Raw genomic sequence first — 23,838 nt, 5'->3', positions numbered from 1 at the left:
CCAACTTTTTTTTCTTTCATTCGACAAGCCCATAATAACTCAGTGAATCTTGGTGTGGTTTGTATGTTTTAATTAAAGTTAATTTAATCTGGAGCTGGATTTATTGCTGAATAACTAATTCCTAAACACTGGCTGGAGACCTTGCCATTAAAAAAAATGAACGACACTGCCTTCATGCATTCCAGAACTGGTGTCCAGTGTTTTGGAAGGCATGATGCCAAAAGCTTATACTTTTTTTTTCCTTAGCTTTTCATGGAGGAACCCCAGCTGTGTCTTCTCAAGGGTGATAGTTGTCAGGGGTTTGTTTCAGGCTCTGACCATAAATGAAGACATTAATATACTCTGAGCTGACTAACTGGAGCTAATAATTTTATTAAGGGTAAAGGTGTCTTGTAAATATACATCTGGCACACAAATTGCACGTGTAGATCGAATAGAAATTGAATAAGCACATTTGGAAACAGAACCAGAAAAATCTGCTATAGAATGCATTGGAGAATCCATGTAGTTCATAAATGAATTGTGGAAGAGAGTGTCCAGTTGAACTCTGTTTAAGTTCTCCCATGCAAAGAATAATGATGTAAGCTGAATATGGAATGTAACATGTTAGTGAGTAAACGTGGGACAATGTTTCATATTTTACAACTTTCCAGCAGAGACGAAAGGCATTTACGCTGCTGTGCATGCAATATTTAATTTCTAATGACTATAAAAATTCTTCCAAGTTATATGCTTGGAAGTTTTGCAAGTTATATGTGCTAATACAGAGCTGTTTGACAGACTACTAGAAATGTGAATTCAGTTTCTGAATGACTTCTGACTCTTTCGGTGCCTCATGTCCGGATACACTCACCTTTGCGTGACCGGATGATCTGCGTGGATGTCACATCCCTACACTGTGGTTGCCTGAGCACCATGGACAGAGACTGAGAAATCCAGGAAATGTTGATTCCTGAAGGAAGAAATGACACCATATGTAATCTTCCAGATCAGAGAGATCAGGAAAATTGTTAGTGTTCAGATCCTTGGCTACCAATTCGCCGAAATGGATGCCCTTTTCATGGATTTCAAGAAGTCCAGTTCCTCTTGATTAAGGCCTGTCATCACTCATGATAGGTTTTTGTTTCTCTGCGGCATTGATGCTTCTCAAAAGACTTCCTCATAGTTACCTGCTTGTCAGAAACTTCTTATGGCTTCATTCTTTGTATATTCTTACGGAGATGCAGAGGAATTGACCCATAAACCACTTTCAAAATGCTTCTTTTATTTTGGAGATGGCCAGGTTCTTCAGGTATTATGACTGACTAATGATTATAGCTCATAGAATTCTCTGTATAACAGTTTATATAATCTCTGTTGTGTCCAGATATTGTGTCAAATTCATCCTAAAGAGTTCTTAGTACTACATCTTGGATTGTCTGTCAAGAGTCATAGGTTTTTTCAGGCTATTAAAAGAAAATACTAGATTTTTTTTTTATTCTATTTATTTTAATGTGAATCTAAACTTTTATTATGTACAGAAGGTCAAGCTTTGTTGAATAGAGAAATTATAAGTGGGTCACACAGCCCACTCATTTCTTCTACCATAATGCTTGCAGATCTTCTTTTTTGAACATTAAGATGCAAATGCCAATATCGGGAAATCTGCAAAGTGGTAGAGTAGAACACTGTTTTCTCAAACCTACCTTTGATGCAGTTGCCAGATGGTAAGCTGGGAGAGCTGCATTTCAGATACTGTGAAATACTGTGAATTCAGATACTATGACTAACACAACTGAGATGCTTAATTCTCACCAGACCAAAGAAGACAATTAGACGGGAAGGAACTGCACTGAAGTATCCTTCAAAAAAGAGACGATAGTTGCTAACTGTGTGGTGTTTAAAAGATTTATGGTTCACCGTTCAGAATCCGTTCTTCCATCTTGCCTTTATGTTCTTCCTTTGTCTGAGGCTTTGAATGACAGAAGAACCAAGGAATGATTTTAAGCTCTTGATACTTTTGTCATTAAATAACTCAGAGAGAAGATACAATCCGCACTTGTAGCCCCAGCAAATGGAGTCATTACGAAACAGAGATCTTGCAAGCATGAGGTGAATGTGCATTGAGAGAACTGCTGTTGATCTTGGTTTTTGGAGATAGATGACATTATTTCCAAAGGATCATTTTATGTTAATAGCTTTTAATCAAGTCACTGTCAAAGCATCTCCAGAACTGTAGGTTTGTATAGGAAAGTTGCTATGAAATATAATATTAAAAATGTTTTCTGTGGTGGGTTGTTTTTATCTTCAGTAAAAGTCAGCTATCCTGGAGTTATAAATTAAAACTTGTGATATGAGTCATTGGGCATTTGATTTGTTAGTTCTCCAAGAAGGATAGATAGGAGACTCATTAAATATGTATTAATTCTACATTTTAGGGCATCCACAGGAAATACCTTTCTTACTACATAAGTCAGCTTTGTGAACAATGGGAGCAATTGTATTTTTCTGAAGCATCAGAGAGAGTGACCTCAGCTCTGCAGATAGCGTTTTTGAGTGGGATAAGATGTATTAGTGTCATTTTGGGTTCCATAAACTTGGGGCCTGACCATCTTGGTATAGTCAAATTTGAGAGTAAAAGGTTACAATAACAAAAAGTTATTTGAATATACACTTTATCAGAAAAAACCTTTTAATTTTATAGCTTTTCACAGTAAATACTAAATGATACAAATTTTTATACTCCTCAAATTAATTATAGGCTTACTACTTTTCCTGCTTCTTCATTTAATTCCTGGTTTGAGTATCCTATTTCCAAAAGACGTGGTAGAGCTTTCCTCAGAACAGATGTATGTATCATGAGCATATTTCCAGATGCAGAAAATTGTTAACTGACCATACTCTGATGATTCATAGGTCTTTCTATGGAAAATATTTTTTTATTGCCATAGTTTTGGCACTAGCGTAGCATTGGCCTCTTTAGCCACCAGTGCGCTTGTAGCAAATGTGGGTAGAGTCCTTCCCAAATCTTCATTTGCGAAGCCCAGCCATGAGTGAGTTAGCAGAAACTATCAACTTCAATGGAGACCTTTCTCCTGTGGCAGGAGATGACCTTTGTATCAAGCTTGTTCTTTTGTAGGTACTTGTGTTTGGCACTGGTCAGCAGTGGTGAACATCTCTTCCTTTTCAGCACAGTGTGCCAGAGTATTGTTATGCACTTGGTGTTAATCAGAGAGGATGATTTTCAGTGAAAATGTGTCCTACAATGTTATCTTATGATAAAGAGGTAGTGAAAACAAACAGTATTAATGTACTGTATCTGAACTTACTGTTCATTATGTGTTTGCATTTCTTTTCATGGAATTTATATTCTTATATGAAAATCTTAATGTCACCGCCACAGGGATTTCCTCCACATTATCCGTGAAGATTATGTGAGATCCTTACTTTATGATCTATTTCTTTTGAGTGTTATTACTGTTTGGAATGAAAAAATTAAAATAATGTTTCATGTCTTTTGACTCGTTCTTGAACATATGGAATGCATTGCAGTGAAGTTTAATATGAAAATTAAGAAAATAAGTTGAAACATACTACCAATTATATCTTTAAAAGTATTTCAACCCTTAGAATATTTTATACATTATCAGAAAGCCTGAAGTCTTTAATAATTCTATTTTATAAAGCCTCTCTGCTCTTACACATGATTGACATACTTCAGTAATGAGAGTAAAAACCTAACAAACAGAGCCAGGACTTGAGTCAAAGGCTGGTAATTTTATCTCTGTCCTGACTACCATGACTTCATCACGAAATAAAATGACACACTGCTTCTAAAACTTAATACAAAGAGAACAGGGAAGGTCTGTGCATGAAATGAAAAAAAACAAGGGCAGCAGCATCTGCGAGTAAAATCACAATTCCTGTTGGATGCTGAGGGTTTGCTGGGCAGGATAGCCCCATTTCCACAGTTTTATAGGACTCATGCCAGATTTCTGTTGGCCAGTTCTTCTGACTGTAAGGGTTCATTCAGCTTGTGCCTCTCTGTTCCTCTCAGCCCTGTTCAGAGAGCTGAACTGAGATGTTGACACAGTGTATGTGACCTAGGGCTGCACTGAGCTCTTGCACTTTACCCACAACATGTACAGTTTGTGCTGGATCAAACACAGTCTGGCCATAATTGTCGAATGTTTCAGATTCAGAAGATCTTAGGAAACATAAAACCAAAGTAAACACGTAGAAAATTGAGAACTGGCTTTTACAGCTAGATGGTGACAGAATATTTTGTAGTAGCTGAAGCCTTGTTTTCCTTCTAAATGTTGAGAGGAAAGAACAATGTATACTGTTCTTAGCCCTGGATTGATTGATTTCCATTGAATAGTAAAAGAGCTAGTGGTCCCTCTTCTGGAACTATGCTAGCTCAGCCTGTGGCATAGTGTGTGCCCTTTGGTTTTGTTTTGGACAACTTCTAAGCTAATTTTCTCTTGATCTGTATGATAAGGTTACTTAAAACTGAAACATAGATTTTGTAGGGAAAATTTCAAGGTCCAAAATTAACACAATTGAAATATAAACTTTAGAATGATATGAACATAACCTGTTTTCTGCAAAATGAACTTGATATTTCAAAACATATCTTTCAAAATTCCAAAATTTTAACCTTTCCCAGTAAAGAGGGAGCTTTTGTGCTTCCCTTGTAACACGAGTCCACACAAATGGAGAAAAGGATGCAAGGAAGCGGGCATGTAAAGGAACTCACTAAGGTGAGTTGTCTATGCATTGTGTAGATAGGTGTTCTACACAGTGTGAATTGAAATTTTTGGAAATAGGATTGTTTTCAAATGAAAATGTTCTATATTTGTAATTCTCTGGTTCAGTGTTAGACAATTCCATTCGTTTAATGAATGTGTTAAATATAGAAAGTTTTACAGATCATCTTAATCAGGATTTTTAGACCTCTTCCCAAAATGCTGGTTCAGCATTCAATACTGAATGTTGTGTATTTCCCTTATGCTTGTCTGCACAGACAGGTCCCTTCATTTCAATTATGTTGTTAAAGTTAAAGTGAGGCTGAAGTTATACTTATTTTTCTGATTCCTTTACTTTTTGGAGAGTAAAATAAATTAGCCTTGCATAATGCTTTATTGAAAGACCGGAATATCTATGTGAGTACTATTCTACTAGTGAATTAATTACAACCTTTTTATCTGCTTTTGGTTTTGTTCATAAAATGGTTATAAGGGAAGAGCTTTTCAATGTTAAACAAGCCTTAAAAATTTCTTTCTCCTATTCACTATTTCCCCCCCACCCCATGCATATTCAGTTTTTTCTGGATAGGGTCATGCAGTTCTCTCCTGTGTTGTTTTTATTTTCCTCAGGCACACCCTTCTGTGTTGCTCTTGGGTCAGAATCTTCTTCTACATCTATTGATCATATGAACATGGATGTCACACTACAATTTCAGAGATCTTTCTGGTTTATGATAATTCTGTGCTATGAGAAAAAGGCAGAAGTGTTGATCAATAGATCCACTAATTAAAAGAGCAACGAAGTCCATTTCAGTTAAAAAGTTTTAAACCAGACACACTTTGACATATGTCTTCTCCTCTCCAAGTCATAACTAACAGTGCTACTTTGCTGAGCCCAGTATGGATGAAGATGTCCATGTAAGGCACATCTCAGAAAAATCTTTGCCATGATGTTTTTCTAAGAACAGATGTAGTACTAGACCTTGTCTGCTTCACAGGGAACTTGACACTTCTGATCTTCTGGCATTTTCTTACCTCCCCCCACCATATTTTTTATTTTTATTTATCTTTATTACAGACTCAAATGAAAATTCAAGGAGTTTTTGAATCAAAATTTTCACAATTGACACATAAACTAAAGCCCCTATCAAAGACACTCTTTGGCACTCTCAATAATATTAAGGCCCCATACACCAACAGTTCAGGTAAAAAATGCTTTTTGGAGCAGTCAGGAAAGTTTGGTGAGAACAATTAATCCTACACATTTAATTTTCTTTGGAGATTTTAAATGTAAACAGAAGGCAACATCATTCCATAGGTCTGAATCACCTCTGTTGCAGACCACACGTGGTCATTCTCCCAGTACACACATGTATGCACTGGCTTGTGCATACACTCAAATTGAAGGTGGACTTCAGGAAGGCACCTTGTGTGTTACACAAGCCAGTCCTTTCTTCCCTGCTGCACAATGAGGTATTCAACAAGATCTGTGGAGAAACTCTGCAAAGCAAGTTCTCCTCCTCTTAGTCTCCAGTAGTAAGAATTGTGAAATGGCAGTAGAGCTTGCTCTTGCATGTTCTGAGAAGTCTCTCTTTCTGCTGACTTGAAAGGAGTCAATGCAGTCTGGCTTGCTATCTTAGGTATCTCAAGTTGAACAGCAACCAAAGCTCCTGCTTTGCAGGAATGTTTCTGTTAAAAGATGAGTCCTTGGCATATTTTGAGACTTTCTAAGAAAAAGATGGATGCTCTCTTCTATAGCTAAACGATGAAGGTAACTAGTAAGTCTATAAAGTTAAACCCTAACCAATTCAGTTCATTCTTCGTCTCAACATGAAACTCAAATACTTTCTGTTTTTTTACAGAAAGTTTCTTCAGCTTTACATAATGAAAAAAATGTTAATATCTAAAGGCTTAAAAAACCCAGGCACGTAAGATAATGAACTTTGGAATATTTTTTTGTTTAAGAAATTAGAAGAAAGCAGAATGAAGGGGTTCCATCCAAACCAAAATTATAGGTTTTGAACTGTTTGTAAGAAATAACCATCCCACTGCCTGGAGCCCTGGCAGTCTCAAACCCATGTTTGTGAGGGTGGGAGTGAAACAATGCTAGGCTCTTGCAAGACCTGGCAATTAAAAAAAAGTTTGGAACTACTGATGGAGACAACCTGGAAACATGGTAGCTGGTGAACCAGTTATTTCTGCTGGTGACCAAGACTCAAAAGAAAATAAGAGGATTTTGATGATGAAATGAAAAACCTTCCACAGTTTTCCTGATCTTAATTGTACAGTTGTTGACATGCTCTAGGTTTTAATAAATGAAGGTGGGGTTTTTTTCTACTCTTAATAAAGTTGTAGATATTTCCTCATTAAAAAACCCAAACCAAAGAGAACAGTTTTATCTTCATATAGTGAAATAATTCCATTTAACTTTCTATAGGGCTGGCCTTTGCTGCTCTGTCTTCAGTCCATCCAGTTTTTGGTCTATATGGCTCTTTCTTCCCTGTCATAGTTTATGCCATATTTGGAATGGGACGTCATGTTGCAACAGGTAAGTATCTATTTCCTAAAAACCTTTTCAAAAATAAAAAACTGGAAACTGAACTTATTTTAAGATCAATGGAAGGAAAATCATCTATGACTAAACATCAAATTATGTTTTTGTGCTTCTTTAACACCTATTTTTTGTCAGTTTAAGTACTTTAAAGAGCCTCATTAAGAATATATTGGAGTTACTTCTGCCATTATAATTTAAAATTGGATTGGCACTTCTTTTGTAAGTGTAACTTATTAAGAGCTTCTGTGTTTTCACTCTGCTTTAGAAATCTGCTTCAGGCTAAGATTTTAACAAAGGGCTCTGCCAACAAGATATATGCAAATGGGACTGAAAAAGGCTCGATTGCCTCTTAAACCATAGAAAACACATTACTTCTCAACTGTCTAAACCACAAATCCTGCATTTCTCAGGAAAAAAAAAAAGCTTTTTGTGCCTATTATTTGCTATTGTATTAAAGCTGGAGACTCTCCCAGTGAGGGCTGCTGTCCACACTTGCAGACTAGTTAGGTGGGTAGTGAAAGGTGCTCCCTGGCTACTACGCTGGTAGTTATGAGTTACTTGTTTACCCTCAGCAGCCACAGCAGCTGCGAGAATTGAATGGTTTTGATCTCCTAATAGGCTGGTTAATGCTCTGTTTCTGATCTCAAAGAAACTAAATTATAGGTGGAAGCTGGAAATAGTACTCATTACGTTGAACCACAAATTGTTTGCCATGCAGAAGTTGGCACTTGGTGGCCTCTGAAGTTTGCAACTAGGATTAGACAGGCCCAGTAGTAACACACATCATGACTGGCTAAAGGGAAGCAGCCTCTGTGGCTGTCAGAAGGTTTAAGGAGGAGGAGGGATGTTTTCCTTAAGGAGGAGAAAAAGTCCTGAAAGGAGAAAAGATGGTTGTGGGTAATCACACACAAAACAAACTCTGCAGAATCTCATTGCTCTCATGTATACAATGTTTTAGTAAGCAGTTAGCAACATATTTTTGAGCGCCTTTTTTGATTAAAACCTTTCAGTTAAATTACAAAAAAAGAAAAATCTAACCAGCTGTAAATTGTCTTAGAGCAAAAGTAAAGCTGAAAGTTTGTTTTCCCTAGATACGCAAAAAGTATTTGAACCTTGTGATGTCCGAAAAAGATCTATGGATGCTGTTAGAGTCCTAATGCTGTAATGAGTGAGGGACTGTACTCAGCCCATGTGAAAAAGAGAAGCTTTTGAAAAAAAGTGAAAATTTAGAATTTGGAAAATTAATTTTACTCTTGAGTACAAACAGATTAGTACACTTATTAAAACATCAACCTATATTAAAAAGCTATATTAACAAGTGTGGTCAGAAATTTGTTGGTGTAAGATTATTAGGAAGACAAGAATCCATCATATGTAGGAAAGTAGATAAGTAAGTATCTGGCTGGTATAAATTCTAGTAATGAAAACAGATGATAAAATAGGTAAGTACAAGCTGTTAAGTCTGATGTTTTATTCTTGGGAGGGAATGATGTTCAGAAAATTACTTGCTTAGTCCCACAGCTTCATGTCTGCAGATTTCTGCTTCCACTGATGTGGAAGCCTATTCCTTTCACAGATATCTATTACAGAATTTAATTTTAATCAAAAAAGGGTAGCAAAACAGTTCTCTTGCAGTAATGAAGATTTTTTTTTAAATTAATAAATTTGTGTGACATATATTGTCAATCATTTCAGCAGAAAAGTCTCATACACTCCTCCCACCACTCGGTTGAGCTGTTGAGCTGTGTAGGCTGAACTGGAGCTATACTGCCTGCCTCAGTTTCCCAAATGTTCCATAATTCCTTGTGGACATTGGAGACAATCGCTTCACCTATCAGCATCTTCTGTAAGATCTGTGGTGCTCTCCATATATACACAGGCTATAAAAGTGTCCTTTGTTAGTGAGGTCAGTCATGTTAATACGAAATGGAAAATTCATCAGTGGCCCAGTTCTGTCAGCTTTTACTCACTTTAAATGTCTCTGAGATAGCTGATCTAATTTAAAAGATTATACAGCTGAGTGACAAACACCTACATCTTTTTCTTGACTGTTTGTGATATGATTGATTTTGAAGCATCCTCTGAGACAACTTCATCCGTCATAATAACACCTTTAGGTCTTTGATTTAAGACAGAATTTTATGTAAACTGTTTTCAAATTCAATTTTATGTAAACTGAATTTTTTTAACTAAAAATGAGAGAACAGGCTTAAAAGAAAAAAAGTGATCTGAAAAACAAAATATTTACAGCTATCCTGTTGCTTTAAAAAAATGTATTTTTGGCCTAGATGAAAAAAGAAACTCTAATCCAAATAAACCCCATCATGGTTTGATGGGAAAAATTAAAGGGACTCTCTTGAGAAACAGTTCACCACTTGAAAAATGGAAAGCTTGGCCGTATGAGGTGGGCAGGAAAGCGATGAAATATGACAGGTCAAACATATGCAGGAATATTAAGGGGCTAAAAAAAAGAATTTAAAGAATTCCGTGGAGAGTATGATCAAACTGGTAGTTAAAGTTTCTTTAAATCCTCCAAAATCAAGACAGTGAGAAATAAACTGGTGGCATATCTTTCTGGCAGAGGTGTAATTAGGACATTCTGTGACAAGGCCACAGGATTGTCAAGTTGTCAGTGTAATTTCATTGTCATAGGGGCTCTGCTGGGAATGCTGGGAATGTCAGACCTGTTGGTAATAAAAATAAAAATACTGAATCATAGAATCTTAGAATCACAGGATGGCCTGGATTGGAAGGGACCTTAAAGATCATCTAGTTCCAACATTCTTCTCATGGGCAGGGACTCCTTTCACTAGACCAGGTTGCTCAGTGCCCCATCCAATCTGGCCTTGAACACTTCTAGGGATGGGGTGAAAAAGATATGTATAATCAGAGTCTGTTGGAGAGGAGTTAATATGACTTCTATAAAGGAAAATCCTACCTCTCTGACCTCCAAGGGTATGTATGAGTGTCAATAAGCACATGAAGAAAGGAAATACTTTGAATATAAGATATCAAAATAGTCAAACAGCTACTGATAAGGTTCCACACCAAAGGTCACTAAAGAAACTAAGTTGTCCTTGTGATAGAAGAAAAGTCCTTTTATTAATTATTAGTAGATTAAAGGTTAAGAAGCAAAAGGCAGGACTTCATGGCCATTTTTCAGGGTGGCGGTGTTCTTGGTAGGTTCCCAAGGAATTCATGCTGGGAATCCTGGGCCTTTATGAAGGCCACAGTGAAGGTAGCACTTTGTTCACTGGGTCCTGTAACAGTAGAATAAAGGTGAGTTCAATGAGATATAATTTTAAAAGACTTTTAAAGTATAGATTGAATAAAACAGTACAGCAGACTGTGAACTTCTGGAACCCTCTCTCAGAGGACATTGTGGAGGGAGAAATTACAAGCAGGTTGAAACAAACTATTGACAAATTCATGAACTAGTCCACAAAGTCAAAAAGGACCAGGTAAGGATGTACTTTAACACAACAGCTATGGATGCTGGCAATAAGGGCAATGGCCTGCAGAAAATGGCCAGGCTTGTGTGCTCTTCCTGGATAACACCTCTGACTGTCACAGCTGGAGGCAGAGTACTGGGCAAGATGGACAGTTGATCTGACATGGTAAGGCATCTCTTATGCTCCTACAGCTCTTCATGAATGTGTTTGTGCTTATTAAGCTATTAGAGGGTCTCCAAAGGAGGGCAACGAAGTGGGTGAAGGGCCTTGAGGGGAAGCCGTTTGAGGGCTGGCTGAGGGTACTTGGTGTGTTCAGCCTGGAGAAGAGGAGACTGAGGGGAGACCTCATTGCAGTTACAACCTCCTCTTGAGGGGAAGAGCAGAGACAGACACTGACCTCTTCTCTGTGGTGACCAGTGACAGGACCTGAGGGAATGGTCTGAAGTTGTGTCAGAGAAGGTTTATGTTGGATATTAGAAAAAGGTTCTTTACCCAGAGGGTGCTGGAACAGGCTTCTCTGGGAAAGTGGTCACAGCACCAAGGCTGACAGAGTTCAAGAAACGTTTGGACAATGCCCTTGGGCACATGGTGTGACTCTTGGGGATGGTCCTATGCAGGGCTAAGGGTTCGACTTTGATGATCCTTGTGGGTCCCTTCCAATTCAGCATATTCTCTGACTCTGTAATTCTGTGATTTATCTGAGTGTCAGTAAACTTGCTTTATCTCTCACAGCTGCTAAATGTTCCTCTCATAAGGTGCTTCCATTTATTAGAATGCTAGGTACCATGAAATGGGCTGGGTACCATATGTATATCATAAATTAATTGCCCTAGAAATTTGGTTCATGAAGACTTGGGATTCTCAGACAAATAGCTGTTTGGTCACGTCCAGGGTGAGTTAAAAGCATTTCTGATAACTTGAAATAGTTGTAAATTGTTGTATTTGAATCTCTTTTGTAAACATGTCTAAATGAATGTGCTCAAAAAAATTTACATTTAATTCACCTGTAAAAATGGTATTTTACAGGAAAGAATATGTATTACATAGAAAAATTACCTTAAAAATTGTTCTTATCATGACAGAAATGTACAAAATGGTACCTTTACTCATAATGGCCAAGTTTTGAAAAAGAGACCAGGAGTGATGAGTACATACAGATATAAAATTATTTTTCACTGATTTGTGGCTTTTTTTATAGGAACTTTTGCTTTAACTTCCTTAATATCTGCCAATGCAGTTGAGCGTCTTGTTCCTTCAGTCACCACTAATTTCACTGCAAACAATAATTCGGGAATTTTGGGCTTATCGGAGTTTGAAATGCAGAGGATTGGAGTTGCAGCAGCAGTTTCATTTCTAGGAGGAATCATTCAGGTTGGTGGAGGTCACGTTTGCTCATGCACTGCCTTTGTGAAAGCTGTGACATTTGTAATACTTTTATTTTTCTCACTTCTCTGAGAACAACTGATGAAAACATCTGGTCTGATGGTCATGAATGATGAAACTACTGTGTTTTAAGAATTTGCTGCTCCTTTGTTGAGGTGTAGTAATTATCTGTATACATGCTGCTAGTGTGTTACAATATGAAGTAAAACCACATTCAGTCAGCTCTAATATAATACTCAGTTGCTGTTGGTGCCCCTTTTCCTTCTCCTTCAGAAAAAAGACATGAATCATCTCCTGGTAAGCACTGACATATTCCTTTGGATTTTTGTTGCTCTTGGCTTGAAGAGAAAACTGTACAATATCCAATAATTAAAAACAGTAGGGAAAACATGTTTAAATTCTCTCCAGGGTTTACACACCCATCATTAAAATGAAATAGTAAAACAGATGTCTTTGTATGATTCTCCAAAGCTTATTCAAATGATCAGAGGTCTTTTAAATTTCTTCTTTTTTCTTATTCTGACTGCAAGTGCTGAGTTCCTTTATCCACTGCCAGTTGCTTAGGTCTTCAAGAAGGCTTCTCTCTTTCCTTGTAAATATTAAAATGGAGGAAATGTTCCAGCATGTAACATTGCAACACCTCCTGGGTACCTGGCCTCCTGAAAGAAACCCAAACTCCTGCACTTGTTGCTTTGGATCCCTCTACCATGCAGAAGATGAGCAAAGAAGACCAGGGCATCTCCAGTGGCCTGCATGCTTGGCAGGAACGGGGCATATGCTTGTGCTAGTCAGTAGGAAATATCAAGAAGCATGACAATTTCTGTTGTATTTTTATTTTTCTTTTATTGGGTACAGGATTATGACTAGTGGTAGCAGCGTGAGGGAAAGCCTATGGACAATATACAAGGTAGAACTGGTGCTGATTGTGCCTGGCTGTGCATGCACGTGCTGTCTCATTGCACCAGTATGTGCAGCACAGGACTGCATCTTGTACAGCGTGCTTGTAAGAGCAGAGCATGCACAGAGCTCTTTGTATGGGAATCCTGTGCTCACAGCTTGGAAATCTCCTACATTATCCCCAGAGAGGCCAAAATGCTTCAAGAGGGAAGTTGGTGCCTGCATTCATTTGATCTAACTTCAAAATCCAATGCAGAAATTTTTTGCTTAGTAGATGGAGAATCCTGTTAGGTGTGTAAATCCTCTTCCTATTGAAAAGTTCTGCTTTTTCATATACCTTCAATTGCATGAGCTGACTTAGCCTAGGTCCTGTTTAAGCTTGGTTGAAATGAGAACAACTAAATCCTCTGCCTGCATCTTCAAAGCAGGTCTGATAGGGAACTGTGCCACATGCATGGGCTCCTCTCCCAGGTCAGTAATGTCACTTGCATTGGAGTCATGCTAGCACAGACGGTGCTTGTTGTGCTGTCACTAGTCCTTTATGTGAGTTTAATGGTTAAACTCACATAAATGGTTTAATTAAAATACTTATTTCCTAGAGAAGTGCCTTGAAGCTCTTAATAATGCAATATGCAAGCGAAAGTCTGGATAAAGGCTGAGATTAAATTGTGCCATCTTCCCAGGTGCTGTTAAGTGTGGGAATCTATGTTTCTCATCATGATTCCAGTCTGACTAACAGTTCCTGCAATTCCCAGATAAGATGACAGGGCACATCTTGCTGTTAATGGAGAGCTGTCAGTGACCTGCATCTATTTATCAGATTAGACTAGAAATTAATTAATAGCCTGGAGTAAATGTATATTCTGGGACAAGAGAAATAGGGTGATGCATTTGGGGGCAAGAGTTTTCCACTGAAGACATCCTAAAATACAGAAAGAAACTGAATTGTCATTGTAGCTGGTATTTGGGATGGTACTTCTCTGGAAAGGGAGCAGACCTGGGCTATGGTATTTACTATAAGACTCGTTATTCTGAAAAAAACAGTCAAAATGCAGTGCTCTAATCAGCACAAAAATCTAATTTCGCAAAAACAACTGATGCTGTGATTATTCCATATCTTGGTCAATCTCCATATGTAGGATGAAAAGTCCCTGTCCAAAACAGCTGTTTCCTTCTATGAAAGAGTAAGTAAGGAGCTGAATGTCTTTGGCCTGAAAAGCAATTTGATACTATTTTTTCAGTAGCCTGGCTAAGTACTCTAATTAATGTCAAAGAAAAAAAAGGAAAAACATATAAAACAGTGAGTCATGGAGGGAAAGCAAAGGGTAGAGATGTGTTCTTGAGACGATCTGCTGTTGGCTGCTGTGTGTTTTGTGCAGACTGTAACTGTGCATTTGTGTGTGAGGAAAGCTCTGAGCAAGCTTTGTGAATCTCAGTACCATCTAGACATGAATAAATTAGAACTGTTTTCTCATCATGAGACAAAAATAGGTGAAGCTTATGAGATTTGAAATTTGGTGCTTAGTTGCTTAAATTTTTTTCAAGTAATAGATTTCAGAGTCCTAAACAGCTTTTTAAATATAATGTTTGAGGGACTGTTTATAAAAGATGAAAGATATTTAGTCATCTTAAGAGGCTTCTGATGAGGATAAAATAGTATTAAAATAGAAAATAAGTAAATGTAAAATAAAAACTGTAATTACAAAAAATAATATAATGAATTCACTATTTCATTTTTTAAAAGTAGAAAAGAAGGAATAATGAAAATTTTTTCCTACATTTGTGCAGCTCCTACTCTATTAAGATAAACAGGGCATGGAAAGCTAGTCAAGTTAATAGAATTCTTTCCTGATATTAAATACATCAGATGTATTGATGGGGAGAGGAAGTGAGGGAACTTAACAGATGCCTATGGGATAATTTTGTAATTAAAATTGGATGGTGCCTTTATAACATTAAAAAAAAACTCAAAAAAGCTTTTGGATAAGACTTTTTTCCCCTATTAATATTTTATATGTGCAAGAATGCTTGCATAAATATATGTGTCTATAAAAGAACCTCAGCATACTAAACTGAAATTCAAGATGAAGATTTGCTGAATAGAGGAAAGTTGCTTGCAGATCAAAATGAGAAAAAATAATTTTTATCCTACAAAAAAAGTTTTATTCTCTTAAGACCACAGTGTTACAGAGTTCAGCTGTTCTACTCTTCTGTAAATGAGAAATAGCTGCTTATTGCATTCCAGTCTTCTACATTTTCACTAGTAAGTTTTTCAACTGCTGCATTTTGAAAACTAACATGTAATTAGTTGCTGATATACAGTATTTGAAAGAAAAATGTTTCTAGTTATCAGGAGAACAAATTTACATGGTATATTATCAGTTTACTTAACAAAAAAGAAGCACATTTGAATATGAAGGGTGTTTTTGTAAGGCTAATATTCTTGTCCAAAACTTTTCTTCCCTGTGGGGAATGTTATGTTGCTCTATTCTATGTTACCCATAGTTTTTCATGAGATTATAACATGAGTCTACTATAACTGATAATCAGGAAAACAGTTAATTTTTCTTTTACAGTGGAAATAACTTCTTGCAGGTTCATATTCTGTGTCTTGAAAACTACAAGTAGGCTAGGTGGGACATCTGGTTCCCACAATTATGGTGCAGCATACAATATGTTAGTACAGAAAGACCATAGAAAGAAGACTTTTTCAGGTCCTGGAGTGTGGAAAGATCACTTTCCACACCATCAGAAGCTACCAGATACCCTCGAGACGCTCATAATGAACATGAGAGTTGGAATGCAGAAGATCGAAAGCTCACAATTAAATGTCTATTGAAACAGGCTGAGAAGAGTTTTAAACTGATTGCTCAGTGAAGCTGAACTGCCTACGTCTGACTGTTTTCTCTACATGGTCCATAGATGTCTTGATTTTTGCAGCCTCTGACTTTGAGATAACCAATACAATGCACTAAATGAGAGTCTCATACTCTGTAGTGTTTCCCTCCAAGAGATGTTCCCCATTCCTGATGTTCCCCATTCCTTGTCTTCTCAGCCCATACAGCAAATCATCAGAAAGGGTACCACCCCTTTTATTTGCTATAACACTGAAAAAGCCTTCCAGGACAGTGGAGTTTTAAAAGCTTTAAAATTCATACTCCAAAACTAGAATTGGTGCAGCAGGTAATATGATATCAGTCTTTCAATTACTCTCAACAGAAAGTTTGATATTAGTAATTTTCAAAGAGCTGTTAAGTGATAAAAATTTTTACTGACCATGAAGTTAAATTGACTACATCTTGAATGGAATTTTAATAATAATAATTTTAATAATAATAAACTGAGTGCGTTGTCATGGGAAGAAAATATTGAAAGTGGACAAGAACCAAAAGGGCTTGAATTTGCTTTTTGCAATTGCTCATTTTTCTTCTCCTGGCTAAATCTCCATTCTCTTCTTCTTGTTGGAGTAACATTATGGAGCAGTAAAGACAGCCGCAAGAAAAGGTTCCATTTGTATTATCTTTCTTTCATCTTGAAATTTCCTTTTTTTTTCTATAATTTTTTTTTTTTTAGAAATCACATTGTCCACCACTTTTGCCTAATTATCTGGTCGTATAACTTGTTTCCATGATCTCTTTTCCTTTACTGTGCATTCAAGGGTACTTTCTCTCACTTTTTCTTGTGGTTTTTTTTTTTTTTTCTCTAGCAGCTCTTGTTTTCATTTACATGAATTTAATCCAAAATGCATACCTAGTGAAAGCAAATTGTCTAACACAAACCATACTCATGGTTTGGATGTATTTTACATAACCCACAGTTATTAGCAAACAATAAAAAGTATATTTGAAATGTGACCTTTTAGTTACTATCTGTAAAGCAACCTCTTAAAATGCTGAAGATAAAAAAAAGGTAAAGAACCAAAAAATAAATCTGAGAGTGATGCTGAAGTTTCTAAGTTCAGCAATTATGACACCATTTTCCTGTAAATCACAATAATAACTTTCTCTGAAATGCTAATAGTAACTAACACTTCTGTGTGATATTATGTAGTTCAAAGAATTGTCTCTAATTCCACAGCTAAATAAACATACATCTAATTCTCTGGAAACTAAGCTATTACCCAGTTAGAAATTTCACCTTCATACAATAGAAACTGATCTTAGAAAACAAACAAAAATTCACCAGAGAAGGAAGAACTTAATTCTTATTCAACATCACTACTGTGAACAATGTTTTAAATATATTAGTAGGCAGACTTTTAGAACAAACAGCTAAACAAAATATCTGAAGTTAGTAATTATCAGTTTTAGGCCTGACTAACTAAATTACTACTCACTGAGGGTATACCAGTAATTATCATTATTGGAATCCAATCTTGAACAGCAATCAATGTTCCAATTGCACGTAATACAGAGCAATTTCCATGCTATTAGCGGGAAATAGAAAAAAATCTCGGATTTAATTGCTCAGATGGAAGAGGAAATTGCTCATGAGAGATTTTTGTGGTAAATTAAAATCCACTTTGGTATTTTTGTTTCTATTTGGGTACTGTGCTCATAGCTCACTGCATACAGGTGAGTTTTAGGGTGAAAAAATAAATAGTGTTCAGGCATAAAGAATGCTAACATTTGGAAGTGATATTTTTAGCTTCAGAACACAAAAAAGTGCAAAGGACACAGTGATATATTCCAAAATGATATTTAATATGGTAAACACAAAATAATCCTCTTAGAAAGTATTGTAACAAACAACTATGTGCCAAGAGCACGTAACTTCAGGCAGAAGAACAGCAAATGCAAGACCATAGAAGTAAGAAACTGCAAAATTCATTGTGAGGAGAGAAAATGTAAATGTAACTTAACATGTGTCAGAAAAAAGTTAGGCATTACGTGAACTGCAGTAGCAGCTGTAGTCATGTAACAACTTTATTCAAAGAATTCACAGCTCTCAAATCTCATACCTCAGAGGAAAAGAATGTTTGAAGTCTGGGATAAGGGGAGAAAACAGTTGAGCCCAAGGTGCTTTGAATATTTGTCCTGTATTCCTATGAAGTATCTGCAATAGTTGTAGGTTCTGCTGTAGTTCAGATTCCTGGATTAGAGGTCTCTCCATGAAACTCTCCATACCACTTCATAAATTTGGCAATTACTGTTGGAATTACTAATGTTGGGAATCTTGATATCAACATGATGGCAGTCAGTAAGCTGGATGAAGATAATGATCCTTTGCCTACTCAGGCTGGATAGCAGTGGAGCAGGAATGAGTCTTAACACCACTCTCACTTTTTAAGTTGCTTTACTTCCTTTTGCTGTGTTGAATTGATGTTTTCATGGTGTTGATTGTGCTCATATATTTGAGCAGGAGAGAATACTAAGAGTTTCTCTGAGTGCGATTTTGTTACTAAACTGATGTTAGAATCTGGTAAATTAGTGGTGCAAGTAAAATAGTGCAGGTGAACCCAGAGAGCTTCAGTGGATTCCATTTTCAGCTATATTTGTCCTTTAAAGACTTTTGCTTCTTATTTTCAGCTCTTTTATCTTAAAATATATTAAAAGAACCGTAGTTCATTGTCCTATCATCAAGATGGTGCATTGTATTATAACTGCTGATACTCCTGCCTTTGTCTTTTAGGTAGCAATGTTTATGCTGCAGTTGGGCAGAGCCACATTCTTGTTAACAGAGCCAGTGATAAGCGCGATGACAACAGGAGCAGCTACACACGTTGTGACTTCACAAGTGAAGTATCTGCTGGGAATGAAAATGCCATATATATCGGGACCACTGGGATTTTTTCATGTGAGTTCAGTGAAAGAGATGGGTTACTTCATTAGCTAACATTTTATTAAATAACTATGCTATATGCTATATAAAGAGTAAGAAATTTGTTATGCACATGTATGAATGAGCACAAAATGAACCTTCATCTTGCTTTGTCTGTTTGTAAGAATGGATTTGGAAAACTTGATGAAGAACTAGCAGAAATGGGTCTTATTTTAAAAGGATACAGTAATCAATTTCAAATAAATATATGTGTTAAACCTGACGGTCATTATGGTAAAAGGAAATTGGCCCATGATTTGTTGATGTCCTATGCAAAAATTACCCAAAATATGTTACTTATGACATGATAAACACAGCAAGTGGATAGCTTTAAGGTAATGTTTATAAAATTCATTCAGCATTTCATACAGTAATGTTCCCGTGAGTGGTTAAGCTGCTTAAAGGATCACTGTCAAAGGTATTGGCAAAAAAGCAGGTTTTAATATGAACTTACGAAAGAGTGACTAACAAGACTAACAAGACTTCAATAGCAAGTTTCACTCTATTACTTATTCCATGGATGAAGCATACATAGGAAAATTGTATTAGAATCAATTTAGAATGATTTACATGGAGACTGAGGATGAAACAGGGTAAGGATATGGATACAAAAAGATAAGGTGTGCAAAAGGGCTGAACAGCACCTCATTATCGATGAATTTAGCATTTACGAAGTGATTAAATACAACCTGCTATAATTATAACAGTGACCTAATTATAACTTCACAATAACATTCACACCATGATCATTTCACACTCACAGACACAGGCAAAGATGTATACATCTATGTCTGTGCATGTACAGGTACCTGTCAAAAATTCCCTTCAAGTTCAGTGAAATACTAACGGCAAATACTTCAGTGTTTCTCAACAGGCATGGGTTGTACCCCAAGGTGTGTGGGTGTGGGTGTGTGGGGGGGTGTGTGTACCAGCCCAGGCCTCGTCCTAACCAATGGTATTTCAAATATTGCAGACTTGAAGGTTGACGAGGGTTGAAGAGGTGCCCATGATCCCAGAGGGAGGTGCTGGCATAGCCCACTGTGGCCCAGGAGAGCTCAGATGGCCTCTGACTTAAGACATCTGTGTTTAGGTTCACAAGATGATTTGTTTTAGTCATTAATCGATTCCTATCCTGGTACTAACTCAAATCAATAATTAATGAAATTATTCAAAAGTCTAGTAACAATGGTGACATTCCATCAGTAAGTTTCCACCTGGGCCATAACCCAGGCTGGTAACTGTGGGAGTTTCCAAAACATTTGGAAATTGTTTCCAAAACTCAGCCAACAATGGTGCTGTTCCACCTGGGCTACAATTCAGGTAGGGTATGTCCCAAGGCTGTCAGGGAATGACTGATTATCATTTGTTTTCCACTTTGGTCAGACAGCTGAATTTGCTGCCACAGTGTTTTTCCCACCTGTGTCATGCAAGAGCACCTGGTACAGTCAAGGGCACTTCACCATCCAGCTGGTTTAGTCAAAGCTGAGATTGTAGGGCTGGCCCAAGGGTGTGGGTGATGCACCACCCCAAGTATCATGGTCACTGCCTTTGGAAAGTACATATTGCTGGCTGAAAACTTAAAGAGCAAAAGACATGATAACATATTCTTGATGGTAACTTATTCCATCAAGCACTGAGTTTAGATACTGTGAGCATAATCTCTTGGTATTAGTAATATTACGACAGTAGCTGCCGAAAAGACATTTTTCTCATAATAAAACTTTACTTACTTGTTGAGGTGATACTTACATTGCACTGATAGTGAGGCTTCATTTAGTTAGCCACTAAATCAGGACACCTTATTTAAAAGCACTGACTGTATCTTCCTGCCCTGCTATGTGCTTTATTTTTTGCTATTATTTTGAGAAATTTGTTAATGGGAAATCTCTGATAAGAAAATGTTGTTTTTTAGAATGTTTTTTCATAGTATTTTATAAATTTGATAACTTTTTGTATGGATAATTCATTAATAAGTTTTTTACAGGACCAATTTATTAATGAAAATTAGGGGCATGTAATAAACACAAGCAATTTATCTTGTAGGAGCATAGCTAGAAGAGTCGCAGCCATTTTTATGAGTTGGCTTGTGAAACTATTACAAATGATTCATCATATATTAAATTTTTTAAAATTCTTTAAAAATCTTTTCATAAATAATTCTTAATAGAAAACGTGACTAGCCTCTTTTTCATGGTGCTTCCTTCGAGACTATACTTACATATAGGAATATTGTCATCCTGTACACGAGTGGTGTTAAGTACTACAGCCAAAACATAATCAAAGTATACATTATGAGTAATAATAAAGAACAGCAGTGATATGAAGAAATAATTCCGTGTTGGTGTGCTGATGATATCATAAATGAGGTCATTCAAATGCTTTGAAAGAAATCTATTCCCTTATCCCCTGTATTTTTTAATGTATCTGAAACAAGTTCCTTACCCTTCACTTCTCTTTTGAAATCAAACCCCTTTGAACATTTTCCAAAAAAAAATTTTCCTGATTTTTTTTAAGGTTTTGAGTTGCTCTGTAGAATTGACCAAACAAAATTCATTCTGTACAACTTGAGAGAATAACAAAAAAGGGACAGTTTTACCACAGAAGTGTTTTAAAAGGTTTCTAGTATCTGTTCAGACTTATGGGTTGACTTAAGAAGGTCCAATATCTCAGTCAGAAGTACCAGACTAAGATTTTAACAGCAATTTTCTTCTGTGGTGGTAATTTTATATGAAAATTATACTAATTACGTATAAGTTAGTTTGCATGTGTAACTAGAGAATGAAAGGCAAATTTGGCATGTTTCTCTGGACATGTTCTTTACTTCAAATTCTCAAAACCCAAAGACTGGTATTTTGCTTACATTTTTCTTCTTTCTCTGCTCCAAAACACCTCCCACTCACAAAACCTATTGCTTTGCCTCAGGCAGCCTTTGGGTTGGCAAACGAAGAATAAGAATGTTTAATAAAGTGTGATAGAAGAGTTGCAAGTAAAGCAAGGCAGTGAAATGGATTCTTTATAGCAAGTGAGATCATGATTAAATGAACTTTGCATGTGGAGAACAAATTTAGTACACTGGCCTTGAACCTATGGGTTTTTTGTGTTTATGCATGGTTTACATAATTTCATTTTCTGTGTACATGGTTTGTAACACTGCAGTTAAGATGCACAGCACAGCATCAGTTGATACTTTGCAATGGAAAAGGCAAGGTGAAGGTGAAAAAGAAAAATGATAACGGAATACTACATGAGATCTGATTTTACAATGGACAAGAAAAGCATCATCAAGCTTTACTTAGCATCTGAAAACAGAAGAAAGTATCTGTATTTGCCCTTTATTTATGTATAGATATATTTCTCTTTCCACATGTTTCTGAGAAAATACAGCACTGCAAAATGAACTGCAAGTAAGAAACTTGATTTGAAAAACAGGGGTTTTTGTGGCTGTGTTGCAAGTTTGTTGTCCTTGATGTCATTGTGTCCAGTTCTGGGCCCCTCAGTTCAGGAAGGATATTGAGGTGCTGGAGCAGGTCCAGAGGAGGGCAACAAGGCTGGTGAAGGGACTCAAGCACAAGTCCTATGAGGAGAGGCTGAGGGAGCTGGGGCTGTTCAGCCTGGAGAACAGGAGGCTCAGGGGAGACCTCATCACTCTCTAGAACTACCTGACAGGAGATTGTAGCCAGGTGGGCTTGGTCTCTCTTCCCAGGCAACTATCAGCAAGACAAGAGGGCATGGTCTCAAGCTGTGCCAGGGGATGTTTAGGTTAGATATTGGAAAGAATTTCTTTACAGAGAGGGTGGTCAGACATTGGAATGGGCTGCCCAGGGAAGTAGTGGATTCTCCGTCCCTGGAGATTTTTAAGATGAGACTGGATGTGGCACTTAGTGGTCTAGTAACCACAGTGGTAGCAGATCAGGGGTTGGACTTGATGATCTCAGAGGTCCCTTCCAACCCAGCTGATTCTATGATTCTATGATTTGTCTAACAAACTTTGGAATTAAATATTTTTGAAATGCAATGAGGTTTTCCACTCTTAAAATGTATTATTTTAAATAACAAGTTCCTTTAATTCTTTTGTTTGCTCTATATTCATCGTCAGAGACTCCTGTTGCTCATCACCATTAGTCATTCTATTCTGGTTCCATATTTCTATTCCTCATGTTCCTTACATTCAGCACCATATTTCCTTTCTTCATCACAGATCCGACTATATTTTTCTAACCTGTTTTACAGTATGTTGCAGCACACCTAACCTCTGAAAAGCTGAAGACCTCCCATTCACAGCTCCATAGCTCTGCCCCAGTCTCATCTTCCTCTTTTAACTCTGCAGTCAGCAGAAAAGGAAACAAACAGGGCTTAGTAGATAACAGTAGTTAATTAAATAACCAATAACATATGTACACAAGCTTGGTAACTAATTAGTGTGTGTAGTATCTAGACCTGACCAAAACATGCTCTATGGAGCACTGTTTCTGTAAGGGGAAAGAGTAACCACTAGGGAAACTGAGGATGCCCCGCTGAAGTTGTACAGTTACTCTGGAAAAATATTTGGATGGACCTCCTCGCAGACTGCCGAGGGTGTCCCGAAGAAGATGCACATTTTGGAAGATTCCTGTTGCATCTCTTCCCATCCAGCCATTACTGCATTTTATTTTCCCTTTTCTTTCTTCCTCTTTCCCCTTGTCTTTTCCCCTGCTTTCTGCCTTTTAACATTTTTCCTCAGAAATAACTTTTATTACTAGAGTTGGTGGATGTTATATGCTATGGACACTACAAATAAATCTTTGTGCATGAAGCTTTTCTCTACACTCATTTATGTTGCTGATTTTAATGAGACTGAATAAGAAAAGGAAACATATCACATTTATTGGAAATTTGTTGCTTGCTTCTACCAGTAGAAGTTTGTATGTTAATATATACAAATATTCACTGCAATTTTTTTGAGCTTTAAAAAGTCCATAGTAATAGTAAATTGGTGATTTTCTTCCTTGTAAAATCTAAAGTATAG

The 23,838-nt window shown here is 36.9% G+C and overlaps 1 protein-coding gene across 2 annotated transcripts in view; it reads left to right on the top strand.

Annotated features, from left to right (window-relative positions):
• Window positions 1-23,838, top strand: part of SLC26A7 (solute carrier family 26 member 7) — a 77,264-nt gene that overhangs the window by 13,466 nt on the left and 39,960 nt on the right. For both annotated transcript variants that reach the window (XM_032712719.1, XM_032712711.1), the window contains exons 3-5: window positions 7,165-7,275; window positions 11,932-12,104; window positions 18,645-18,809. In XM_032712719.1, coding sequence (XP_032568610.1) covers window positions 7,165-7,275; window positions 11,932-12,104; window positions 18,645-18,809 — 449 coding nt within the window. The remainder of the gene's footprint in view (window positions 1-7,164; window positions 7,276-11,931; window positions 12,105-18,644; window positions 18,810-23,838) is intronic.

Source organism: Chiroxiphia lanceolata, chromosome 1 (assembly GCF_009829145.1).
Source record: "Chiroxiphia lanceolata isolate bChiLan1 chromosome 1, bChiLan1.pri, whole genome shotgun sequence".
Taxonomy (NCBI): Eukaryota; Metazoa; Chordata; class Aves; order Passeriformes; family Pipridae; genus Chiroxiphia; species Chiroxiphia lanceolata.
Note: the sequence above shows the minus strand (reverse complement) of the source record. Positions and strands in the feature narration are given on the sequence as shown.